Genomic DNA, 12,714 nt, shown 5'->3' with positions numbered 1-12,714 from the left:
TCACTTATATACGGAATATAATGAACATAACAGTCTGAGGAATACAGTAGACCCAGACACATGGAAGTAGGGCACAGACTGACATCCCTCAGAAGAGGGGATGGGGGGTGGGGGGGTGGGAAGAGATAAACCACAGAACTTATATGCATGTATGCATGACCAATGGACATGGACAACTAAGCCGGGGACAGGGTGGAGGGGGGTGGGGTGGGGGGTGCCAATGGGGTAAAAAGGTAAAATATCTGTAACAAAAAAATAAATAAAAATTCATTAAAAAAAAAAAAAAAAAGATAGCAGGTGTTGCCTTGGCCGGTTTTGCTCAATGGTTAGAGCATCGGCCTGTGGACCAGAAAGTCCTGGGTTTGGTTCCTGCTAAGGGCACGTACCTGGGTTGCAGGTACCTGGGGACGCCCGGCCTCGGTTGCAGTTGTATGGGTGACAACCACTCAATGTGTCTCTCTCACGTCAACATTTCTCTTTCTCTCTTCCTCCCTCTCTCCCTCCTACTCTATCTGAAGATAAATGCAAAAATGTCCTCAGGTGAGGATAAAAAAAAAAAAAAAGATAGCAGGTGTTTTAGTGTATCTTTCTTGTACATAGTTTGTATATATACAGGTAAAATGCTTATTGGATCGGTCAGCCTCCAGTCATAAGCCCCTGCCGATCTCTCTGTCCCCTGCTATTTCAGCTGAAAGGCTTGTCCTGCCAGAAGTGCTCTGAAGAAGTCAAACAGATGCTGCACATCCTCAATCTGGAGGACAAGCGGGACTCCCGGTGCAAGTTCCTGAGCGGGGGGATGAAGCGCAAGCTGTCCATCGGCATCGCCCTCATAGCGGGCTCCAAGGTCAGGGCCCCTCGCATCCTATGGACCAACACTTGAGGCAGTAAGGTCCAGTTTCTGGAAGGATACAGGTCAGGGCCCCCACATGCAGTAGACAAACACTTGGGGCATTGGGCCCAGAGGCAACGCTGTCTAGCTCCAATTTGTCCTTTGCTGGCTGCTGGCTACATCTTGTCCCTTGACACCCAGGATGGGCAGTCTGGTAAGGGCAATACTGCTGCATCTTCATAGAACTCAAGCTACATGGGGCCAACAGTATAGCTAGCCCAAGCCTGTTCACAGGCTGTTCCTCTGCCCTCCAGGTGCTGATGCTGGATGAACCCACTTCAGGTGTGGATGCCGTCTCCAGAAGGGCCATCTGGGACCTTCTTCAACAGCAGAAAAGTGGCCGCACTATCCTGCTGACCACCCATTTTATGGATGAGGCTGACCTGCTTGGGGACCGCATTGCCATCATGGCCAAGGGGGAGCTGCAGTGCTGCGGGTCTCCACTGTTCCTCAAACAGAAATATGGTGAGTGGCCAAGGGTGGGAAGTGGGGTGGGCACCCCAATCTCCATTCCATATGGGGTCAGTGTCACTGACCCAGTGTGCTGAAGAAAGTGCCTACTGTTAACTTTCACAAAGGACCCCTGAGATCAGGCAGGGAGAAGCCTTTCCTGGACTTTCTGTCTGCTACCTCTGGATGGAGACCCGAGGTCCCATGCAGAAGAGATTGTGAGAACGAGGAAAGAAAGAAGTGAAAAAAATCTCTGAGACTTGAAATCAGAATACCTGTGTTCTGTCAGTTCACTGCCTCTTCATTCAGACGGCCAAGTTAGTTTATATATTTTTAGGCTTCATTTTCTAATCTACAAAATGGGGATTAAATTACCATGTTCCTCAAAGAGTGAGATCCTGTATGCAGAAGTGCTATGCAAGTGCGACTTATTTCCACAGCTAATTAGTCTCACTTCAAATACCCTCCTCTTGTCTTTCCATGCCCTCTCGGTTCCCCTCCCATGTCTGGCTGCTCCTTTGCATCACTCCTACCTCCAAAAATGGAAGTGCCTTGGTCACTTCACTTTTCTTTCTCTGCCCACTGACTTAGTGATCTCACCCAGTCTTCTGGCTTTTAAATACCTTTTCTGTGCTGAAAAATGTGTGTGAATCGTGAACCTCTCTTCTGAATCTAGACTCATATATCTCACTGCCTGGTCTACATCTCCACGTAGACATTGAATAGATCTGTCAGACTGTCCCAAAGCCTGTGCAGAGCTGAGCTCCAGCAATCTCCCACTAAACCCACTCCCTTGCAGTAAAGGCAGCTCCATTCTTCTCGGAGCTTGGCCAAAACCTTGGAGGCTCCCTGACCCTTCTGTCCCTCACAGCCCATATCTGATCAATCTGCAAACCCAGGTGGTCTTACTTTCCTCCCACCTCTACCATTGCTAGCACCCTGGTCCTGGCCACCATTCTCCATCTGGATTATTCCAGTTACCTCCTAACCCACCCTCGGCCTCTGCCCAGTTGTCAGAATGAACATCTCACTATTCTTCTTACCCCTCCAATAACTTTCCCTCTCACTGAGAGTAAAAGCCAGAGTCCTTGCAGTGGCCCCGTGGGCCTTGCTTGGCCTAGTCCTATTACCCTGAGCACATTTTCTAATGCTCTTCCACTTTCTTGTTGTACTCCTGCTACACCGGCCCCTCGCTGATCTAGCAAGCCATGCCTGCTCCTTCCTACAGGCCCATTGCCATGCTTTCTGCTCTTCCTCAGGTCACCAACTGGCAGTCCTTATGTAGATGTCATATTCTCAGTGAGAACTTCCCTGGTGACCCTGTTTAAAAATCACACTCCCCAATATTCCAAATCCCCTCCCTTGTTAATTTTTATTTTTCTCCTTAGCACTCATCACTAATATTCTATAAATTTACTTATTTATCTTATTATCTGTCTCACACCTCTCAAATAAAAACCCCACGAGAATAGGGATTTTTTACTATTTTATCCACTGCTATATCCTTAGTACCTAGAACAGTACCTGTTACATTATAGGACAGTGTTTCTCAACCTTCCTAATGCCCTGACCCTTTAATACAGTTCCTCATGTTGTGGTGACCCTCAACCATAAAATTATTTTTGTTGCTACTTTGAAACTGTAATTTTGCTACTGTTATGAATCGCCATTGGAAATATGTGTTTTCCGATGGTCTTAGGTGACCCCTGTGAAAGGGTCATTCGACCCCCAGGTTGAGAACCGCTGTTATAGGGGCTCAAGAAATGTTTGTTGAATGACTGCATTGCCAGCATAACAGTAACAAGTGTTATTAATTTCTGAAATAATGTTGAGAATGTCATAAGGTACATAGCCTCAAAAAATGTGTTTTAATTATTATAGAGTTATCTTTATTCTTTACCTTAATGTTAAGGCCTCTGCCTATTAAGTTTTTACCTCCCCAAGTTAGTTATCACATAAAGAGGGTTGCCCATAATGCAACCCTCCTTTATTTTGCGTAGCATTGCTAAATTCACCATTGTTACATTCCGATTATGAAATAGAAGGCAAGAGTCTCTAGAGTAACATTACAGACCTTCAGAAGTGAGTTCAGTAGGTTTTAAATTTGGCCCCACAAGGCTCTCCAGGTTCTCTTTCCCACAAAGCTATTCCATTCTCAGCTACAGAAAACTAAATATGGCCATAAAGAGTTTTAAAACTGTTGCCCTGGCCGGTTTGGCTCAGCGGTTGAAGCGTCAGCCCGCGAACCAGAGAGACCCAGGTTCAGTTCCCGCTAAGGTCACATACATCGATTGCAGTTTGTCCCCAGCCCCGGTTAAGGTCGTGTGGGTGGCAACCAGTCGATGTGTCTCTCTCACATCGATGTTTCTCTCTCTCTCTTCCTCCCTCTCTCCATCTCGCTCTATCTGAAGATAAATGCAAAAATGTCCTCGGGTGAGGATCAAACAAACAAACAAACAAACAAGAGTAAAACTGTTTCATGGTCTTTTCAATATTGTTTCAGGTGCTGGATACTATATGACTTTAGTGAAAAAACCTGATTGTAAAACAGACGCGATTTTGCACCTGATTTATCATCACATACCAAATGCAATTTTCCAGTCCAACACTGGAGGAGAATTAACATTTATACTTCCTAAAGAGAATGTGCACAGGTATGGACCCTAAAGGGCTGGAGTAACTGCATGTACTGAGTGTTCAGAGTCATCTCTCCTATCCTTCTCAGCAAAGGGCACTCTATTCTGTAATGATCTGGACCCCTAGGCTTTTGGTATCTCCTGGAAAGACACCACATCTCTGCCAGAGTGCACTTGAACATATGGGATTCTGATCATGGCACCTTTAGAAACCTTTAATGGTTCTCAATTGAGTTCAGGTTAAAGTCAGATTATTTAATATGGCTTTACAGGGGCCCTTGATTGTGTGAACACTAATTACCTGCACCCAAGTGGCTGCTTTCAGATGAAGGAAGATTTTCCTTTAAGTTAATTATTTCAGGCCTCAAATTGGCTCACAACAGTTCTCTCTCCTTGTCTCAGTCTCCATAAAGCAAGATAGGAACCTTAACTTATACTTCACTGAGAAAATTAAAACTATCAAACAAGAACTCTATTTTATCCCTATCACAAACCTACAAACTTGGTTGCTCCCATGCACGTTTATTTCTTTCTTCCATCTTTTTACAACTGAGAACATGTTACTCTTCCTGTCAAAGTCTTATCCTTCAACACCAGCTCAAGATCCCATCCACTTCACTGTCTCAAGAATTCACTTGTATGATTATCCCTTTTCTCATCTATATCATCAGTTTCTCTCTCTACTGGATCATTTCCATAAACATACTAGTATACTCTGGATAATCACTTCTTGAGTCTGCCTCTCTTTCTAGCTACCACTTCGTGTCCCCACTACACTTCACAGCCAAACTTCACTGAAGAGCAGCCTAAGTGTGTCACCTCTTTTTCTAAGTGTGTCACATTTCTCAGTCTACTTCACAGTGACTTTAACTCATACTCTCCTATCCAAACTCTTTAAGATCATCATCAGCTTCCATCATACCAAATGCAGTAAGAAGTTTTCTTTTTTTTTATTTTAATTTTCTTTATTGATTTTACAGAGAAAGAAGGAAGAGGGAGAGAGATAGAAACATCAATGAGAGAGAACATCAATTAGCAGCTTTCTGCATGCCCCCCACTGGGGATTTGGCTCATAACCTGAGCACGTGTCCTGACTGGGAATCGAACTGGCAACCTCTTGGTGCATGGGTCAATGCAACCACTGAGCCACACCAGCCAGACTTTCTATCTTTAAAAAAAGATTATTGGGTACTAGTTTATACCTATAAATAAATATACATTACATATTTATAGGTTATGAAATATAATATATAATAATAAAATGAACACTGGTGAACCCTTTAATCAACCCAAGAACTAAAACACAGAAATTACTTTCTACCCTGATCTTATTCAACTCTGCAACATCAACTACATAGTTATCCATTTCTTTATTTTGCAGACATTCTTCTTTTAGCTCCCTTGTGAAATTTTACTCCTTACTGGTTATCTTCTAGCTCTCTGGCTACTCCCAAGTAGAAGTGGGAAGAACTGGGAGACAAACAGAGTTGGGAGGGGTGGTTATGAAAAGGTCAGTTTTGAATCTTTACATTTGAAAGGCTCATGAAAGCTCAGGCCGGTTTGGCTCAGCAGTTAGAGTGACGGCCCTCGAACCAAAGAGTCACAGGTTCGATTCCCAATCGAGGGCATGTACCTGGGTTGCAGGTTTGATCCCTGGCCCTATTCAGGGTTGTGTGGGAGGCAATCAATTGATGGGTCTCTCTTACATCGATGTTTCTTTCTCTTTCTTTTTCTCTTTCTCTCTCTCTCTTTCTCTTTCCCTCCCTCCCTTCTTCCCTTCCTTCCTCTCTATCTAAAAAAATCAGTGGAAAAATATCCTTGGGTGAGGATTAACAACAAAAGAAAGGCTTTTGAGAGACCCCAGTGGAGACATCAGGAGGGCAGTTGGATATATATGAAGCTAGAGCTCAAGGTGTAACCTGGAAGTGTGCTCAGCAGTCATCAGCCTGGAGATGTTTAAAATCATAAAACGGGAAAAGGTCATGTAGGAAGAAAATATAAAGAAAAAAGAAAAAAATAGGGCTTACGACCAATTCCTGAAGCACTCCTAAATTTGCGGGTTCCACTGAGGAGAGGGATCCTGCAAAGAATTCTCATGAAGATGAATGGAGAATAAGCATAAATACCTAAAATTAGAATTGAGAATTGGAGGAAAAAAACAAGACACAAAGAACTAGAAGTCAATGTTTTGCACAATTTTAAGTAAATATATTAGAAAACTTGAATAAAATGGATAATTATCTAGAAAAGTCATTTTATTAAAATCAATACAGGAAGTACTAGAGGTTTTTATAAATGTCTTAATTTTCACCAAATATTTAAGGAAAAGATCGTTTGGATCATAATTGAATTCTTCCAGACAATAGAAAACATAAAAAAAAAAAATAAATTCTTCACTCCTTTTTACTAATTCAGCTTAACTTAACAGTTTATTAAAAGACTAATATACCGCCCCAGCTGGTGTGGCTCAGTTGGTTGGCGTCATCCTGTGCACTGAAGGGTTGCCAGTTCAATCCCTGGTCAGGGCACATTTCTGGGTTGCGGACTCAATCCCCAGTCAGGGGTGTGCAGGAGGCAGCCAATCAATGTTTTGCTCTCACATCAATGTTTCTCTTTCTCTCCCTTCCTCTCTCTCTCAAAATCAATTTTATAAAATCTTTTAAAAAAAAAAGAATATATCCTCTTGAAAGGGCTGCTATTTACCCTCATAGTATGTCAAAAGGAAATCATCCACATAAATGAGAACAATATATTTGCTAAACTATATCTATTGGTACTTATTGAAGTTATAATAATAATACTCAATGGATACTTTCCCAGCATGATTACAAATACCTCAAGCCAAAATAAATTTCAGATAACAAATTTTTTTATGTTAAAAATTAAATTACAGCCTTGGCTGGTTTGGCTCAGCGGTTAGTGTTTCAGCCTGCAGACTGAAAGGTCATGGGTTCAATTCCCAAGGACATGTAACCTGGGTAGCAGGCTCAATCCTTGGCCTTGGTCAAGGTTGTTCAGGAGGCAACCAATTGATGTGTCTCTCTCACATTGATGTTTTTCTCTCACTCTCTCCCCCTCCTGCCCTCCCACCCTCCCTTCCACTTTCTCTAAAAATTAATGGAAAAATATCCTCAGGGGAGGATTATCAAAAACAAACATTTTTAAAAAATTTAAATTATATTGCCCTGGCTTGTTTTGCTCAATGGTTAGAGCATTGGCCCACAGACCAAGGAGTCCCAGATTCAATTCCAGCCAAGAGCATATACCTCAGTTACAGTTTGTTCCCAGCCCTGGTTGGGGTCTTGTGGGAGGCAACCAGTAAATAAATGTGTCTCTCTCACATCAATGTTTTTTTCTCTCTCTCTTCCTTCCTTCCTCCATCCCACTCTATCTGAAGATAAATGGAGAAATATCCTCGGGTGAGGATTAAAAAAATTTTTAAAAATTATATAAAGTATATAAAAATATACAGAATGTTATTTTTATTGATTTTAGAGAGGGAGGAAGAGAGAGAGAGAGAGAAAGAGAGAGAGAGAGAGAGAGAGAAACATTGATGTGAGATACACTGATCAGTCGCCTTCTGAACACACCCTGACCAGGGCTGGGGATCAAAGCTGCAACCCAGGTATGTGACCTTGACCACGAATTGAACCCATGACCCCTTGGTGCATGGGCCAGTGCTTCAACCACTGAACCACACTGGCCAGGACCCAACTCATTTTATTTTTATTTTTTTAAATTTATTTTTGTTACAGATGTTTCTCCTTTTCCCCTCATTGACACCCTCCTCCCCATCCCTCCCCGCCCCATCCCCAGCTTTGTTGTCCATGTCCATTGGTTATGCGTACATGCATATAAGTTCTGTGGTTTATCTCTTCCCATACCCATCCACTCTTCTGAGGACTGTCAGTCTATATCCTACTTCCACGTCTCTGGGACTACCCTGTTCCTCGGATTGTTATGTTCATTATATTCCACAAATAAGTGAGATCGTGTGATATGTGTCTTTCTCTGCTTGGCTTATTTTGCTTAGGATAATACTTTCCAGGTCCCTCCAGGTCGTCTCAAAGGATAAGAGATCTTTCTTTCTTTCAGCTGCACAGTATTCCATTGTGTATATGTACCACAACTTTTTTATCCATTCGTCTACTGATGGATACTTGGGCTGTTTCCAGATCATAGCTATTGTAAATAGTGCTGCTATGAACATGGGGGTACATATATTCTTTCTGATTGGTGTTTCAGGCTTCTTAGGGTATATTCCTAGAAGTGGAATCACTGGGTCAAAAGGCAATTCAATTTTTAATTTTTTGAGGTAACACCATAGTGTTTTCCATAGTGGTTGCACCAGTCTGCATTCCCAACAGCAGTGCACTAGAGTCCCCTTTTCTCCGCACCCTCACCAACACTTGTTGTTTGATACTTTGTTGATGGCGGCCATTCTGACAGGTGTGAGGTGATACCTCATTGTTGTTTTAATTTGCATCTCTCTGATGATTAATGATGTTGAGCATTTCTTCATATGTGTCTTGGCCATTTGTATGTCCTCTTTGGAGAGGTGTCTATTTAGCTCCTCTGCCCGTTTTATAATTAGGTGTTTCATCTTCTTTTTGTTGAGTTGTATGAGCATTCTATATATTTTGGAAATTAACCCCTTATCTGATGTGTCATTGACGCTCTCAAAAACAGTGGGTTGCCTTTCCATTTTGATGCTTCTTTCTTTTGCTGTACAGAAGTTTTGAGTTTGATGTAGTCCCATGTGTTCATTTTTTTCTTTGCTTCTCTTGTCTTAGGTTATGTATCAGTGAAAATTCTGCTGCATATGATGTCTGAAATTTTGTTGTCTACATTTTCCTCTAGGATTTTTTTTTTTTTTTTTTTTATCCTCACCCGAGGACATTTTTCCATTTTTTGTTCAGGTAGAGTGGGAGGGAGAGAGAGGAACAGAGAGAGAGAGAGAGAGAAACATCGATGCGAAAGGAACACATCGAGTGGCTGCCACCCGCACAACCGACCAGGGCCGGGGACAAACTACAACCGAGGTACATGCCCTTAGCGGGAACCGAACCCGGGTCTCTCAGGACCGCAGGCCGACGCTCTAACCGCTGAGCCAAACCGGCCAGGGCTCCTCTAGGATTTTTATGGATTCACGGGTCACATTTAAGTCTTTTATCCATTTTGAGTTTATGTTTGTGTATGGTGCAAGTTGATGGTCTAGTTTCATTTTTTTGCATGTAGCTGTCAATTTTCCCAACACCATTTATTAAAGAGGCTGTCTTTACTCCACTGTGTGCTCTTGCCCCCTTTGTCAAATATTAATTGAGCATATTGTCTTTGGTCCAAATCTGGGTTCTCTATTCTGTTCCATTGATCTATCTGCCTGTTCTTGTGCCAGTACCAGGCTGTTTTGATTACAGTGGCTTTGTAGTATTACCTGAAATCTGGTAATGTGATCCCTCCAACTTTGTTCTTTTTCAAGATTGCTGTGGCTATTCAGGGTCTTTTTTGGTTCCATATGAACTTTTGAAGTATTTGTTCTAGTTCTGTGAAGTATATCATTGGTATTTTGATGGGGATTGCATTGAATCTATAGATTGCTTTGGGCAGTATGGACATTTTAATGATGTTAATTCTTCCAATCCATGAACAAGGTATGTGCTTCCACTTTTTTTTATGTCTTCCTCTATTTATTTTGTCAATGACCTGTAGTTTTCAGTGAATAGGCTCTTTATTTCTTTGGTTAAGTTTATTCCTAGGTACCTTAATCTTTTTGCTGTGATAGTAAATGGGATTTTTTATTAGTTTCTCTTTCTGTGAGTTCATCATTGGTGTATATGAATGCCGTCGATTTCTTGACATTAATTTTGTATCCTGCTACTTTGCCAAATTCATTTATTAAGTCTGGTAAATTTTTGATGGAGTCTTTGGGGTTTTCTACATATAGTATCACGTCATCCGCGAATGACAGTTTCACTTCCTCCTTTCCAATTTGGATCCCTTTTATTTTTTCTTTCTGTCTGATTGCTGTGGCTAAGACTTCCAGTACTATGTTAAATAAGAGTGGCGAAAGTGGGCATTCCTGTCTTGTTCCTGTTCTTAAGGGAAATGCTTTTAGTTTTTGCCCATTGAGTATGATGATGGCTGTAGGTCTTTCATATATGTCCTTTATTAGGTCAATATATGATTCCTCTATTCCCAAATTGCTGAGCATTTTTATCAGAAATGGGTGCTGGATTGTGTTGAATGCTTTTTCAGTGTCTATTGATTTGATCATATGATTTTTATCTTTCATTTTGTTTATGTGGTGTATCACATTTATTGATTTGTGAATATTCTACTAGCTTTGCATCCCTGGGATGAATCCCACTTGGTCATGGTGAATAATTTTTTTGATGTATTGCTGGATCCGATTTGCTAGTATTTTGTTCAGGATTTTGGCATCTATATTCATCAGGGATATTGGCCTGTAGGTTTCTTTCTTTGTAGTGTCTTTTTCTGGTTCTGGAATTAGAATTATGCTGGCCTTTGGAAGACTTTGGAAGTCTTCTTTCTTCTTGAATTTTCTGGAATAGTTTGAGGAGAATGGGTGTTGGTTCTTCTTTGAATGTTCGGTAAAACTCCCCCGTGAAGCCATCCGGGCCTGGGCTTTTGTTTGCTGGGAGAGTCTTGATTACATCTTCAATTTCCTTCATTGTTATTGGTCTGTTCAGTTTTCTATTTCTTTCTGGTTCAGTTTTAGGAGACTATGTGTTCCTAGAAATTTGTCCATTTTGCTTAAATTGTCCAATTTGTTGCTGTATAGTTGTTCATAGTATTTGTTTATGATCCTTTTATTTCTGTGGTGTCAGTTTTTTTTTTTTTTTTTTTTAATAATGCAAAGACAGGTTTATTTGTACACACACTAATGAAGGAAAGCCATCTTCTGTCAAATGGAGACAAGTAAGATTCTTAAGTAGCGGATTTTGGGACCTACTACAATGGAAGACCTGCTTTGTTGCCTTCAGACGTCTGTCTCTTTACCTGACACTAGAGCAGGCTTTTTAAAGGGTCTTCCTCCTGGGCCTGCTGTTCTAATCTCTTATGATATGCAAGCTGTTGTTCCAGGTAGTTTGTGTTCCTCTTCTGTTTATCCAGGTACTTTCCCATAAAGTGTAAGAGATCAGTTTCCTCGTTGGCAGAAGCCATGGTCTTCAGGTTTTGCAGGAGGTTGGTTAACTTGTTCTCCAACTCCAGAGCAGACTCTAGAGCTTGTATTCCAGTTCCCCAGTTATCTATGTCAGGCCTCTTTATCACCGGAAGGCAGATTTTACTCTCCCGTTTTCTTAGATATCTTAGGAATTGCTTTGCATGTTCCCTCTTCACCTCAGCTTGGTCTTCAAAGAATGCGGCAAAAAGAGGTGCTCCCATGTCTTGGTTGTAATAACAGGCCATAGATAAATAAGCATCACTGATGTGCAGCTCATAAGATGCCAGGTGATTAATAGCAACCCTACAGTCTTCAGAGAGGAGGTTGTGCCTCGGGGAGGCCATCTCAGCGTCAGAGAAAACCAGGCAGAAGCAGTGCTTGTGGTGTCAGTTAATACTTCTCTTTCATTTCTGATTTTGTGTATTTGGGTTCTCTCTCTTTGTTTCTTGGTGAGTCTAGCTAAGGGTCCATCAATCTTGTTATCTTTTCAAAAAACCAGCTCTTTGTTTCATTGATTCTTTGAATTGTTTTTTTGGTCTCCATGTCATTTATTTCTGCTCTTACCTTTACCATTTCCTTCCTTCTACTTGCTCTGGGGTTTTCTTTTTGTTTGCTTTCTAGTTCTTTAAGTTGGAAGGTTAGGTAGTCAATTAGAAATTTTTCTTATTTCTTGAGTAGGGCGTGTAGTGCTATGAACTTCCCTCTCAGAACTGCTTTCACTGCATCCCATAGATTTTGTGTTGTGTGTTCATTTTCATTGGTTTCCAGGAAGTTTTTAATTTCTTCCTTGATCTCCATGGTAACACATTCATTGTTCAATAACATGCGATTTAGCCTCCATGTTTTCAAATGTCTTTGCATGTTCTATTGCAATTGATTTCTAGTTTCATGCTATTGTGATCTGAGAAGATGCTTAATATGATTTCAATCTTTGTGAACTTGTAGAGACTTAGTTTGTGCCCTAACATGTGGTCTATCTTTGAGAATGTCCCATGTGCAGTTAAGAGGAATGTGAATTCTGTAGTTTTGGGGTGTAATTCTCTGTAGATATCTATTAAAACCATTTGATCTAGTGCTTTACTTAGAGTCTGTGTTTCCTTGTTAATTTTTTGTCTAGATGATCTATCCAGTGAAGTCAGCGGGGTGTTGAAATCCCCTGCTATGATTGTACTGCTGTTGATTTCTCCTTTGAAGTCCTCCAGAAGATAGTTAATATATTTTGGTGCTCCTATATTGGTTGCATATATGTTTTCCAAGGTTATATCTTCCCTTTGGATAGATCCTTTCAATAGTATGTAGTGGCCTTCTTTGTCTCTAGTTATGGCCTTTATTTTGAAATCTAATTTATCAGATATGAGTATTACTACCCCAGGGTTTTTTTTCCTTTCCGTTTGCTTGGAAGATTTTTTTCCATCCCTTCATTTTCAACCTATGTGAGTCTGTTGTGAGATGGGTCTCTTGTAAACAACATATATGTGAGTCATGCTTTCCTATCCAGTCAGCTACACTGTGTCTTTTTATCAGAGCATTCAATCTATTTACATTTAAGGTGA

The 12,714-nt window shown here is 41.1% G+C and overlaps 2 protein-coding genes across 2 annotated transcripts in view; one reads left to right on the top strand and one right to left on the bottom strand.

Annotated features, from left to right (window-relative positions):
* LOC118642245 (ATP-binding cassette sub-family A member 17-like) overlaps nucleotides 1-12,714 on the top strand; it is a gene marked incomplete at its 3' end in the record, with an annotated part of 168,845 nt that overhangs the window by 58,288 nt on the left and 97,843 nt on the right. Inside the window, exons 13-15 of the mRNA XM_036279905.1 lie at nucleotides 689-844; nucleotides 1,144-1,354; nucleotides 3,843-3,993. Of these exons, the coding sequence (XP_036135798.1) occupies nucleotides 689-844; nucleotides 1,144-1,354; nucleotides 3,843-3,993 (518 nt within the window). The remainder of the gene's footprint in view (nucleotides 1-688; nucleotides 845-1,143; nucleotides 1,355-3,842; nucleotides 3,994-12,714) is intronic.
* Nucleotides 11,002-11,505, bottom strand: LOC118642247 (ferritin, heavy subunit-like). The gene has a single exon (XM_036279907.1). It carries the CDS (start codon nucleotides 11,503-11,505, stop codon nucleotides 11,002-11,004), a length of 504 nt encoding a protein of 167 aa, XP_036135800.1.

This window comes from Molossus molossus, unplaced genomic scaffold (genome assembly GCF_014108415.1).
Source record: "Molossus molossus isolate mMolMol1 unplaced genomic scaffold, mMolMol1.p scaffold_m16_p_3, whole genome shotgun sequence".
Lineage (NCBI taxonomy): Eukaryota > Metazoa > Chordata > Mammalia > Chiroptera > Molossidae > Molossus > Molossus molossus.
Note: the sequence above shows the minus strand (reverse complement) of the source record. Positions and strands in the feature narration are given on the sequence as shown.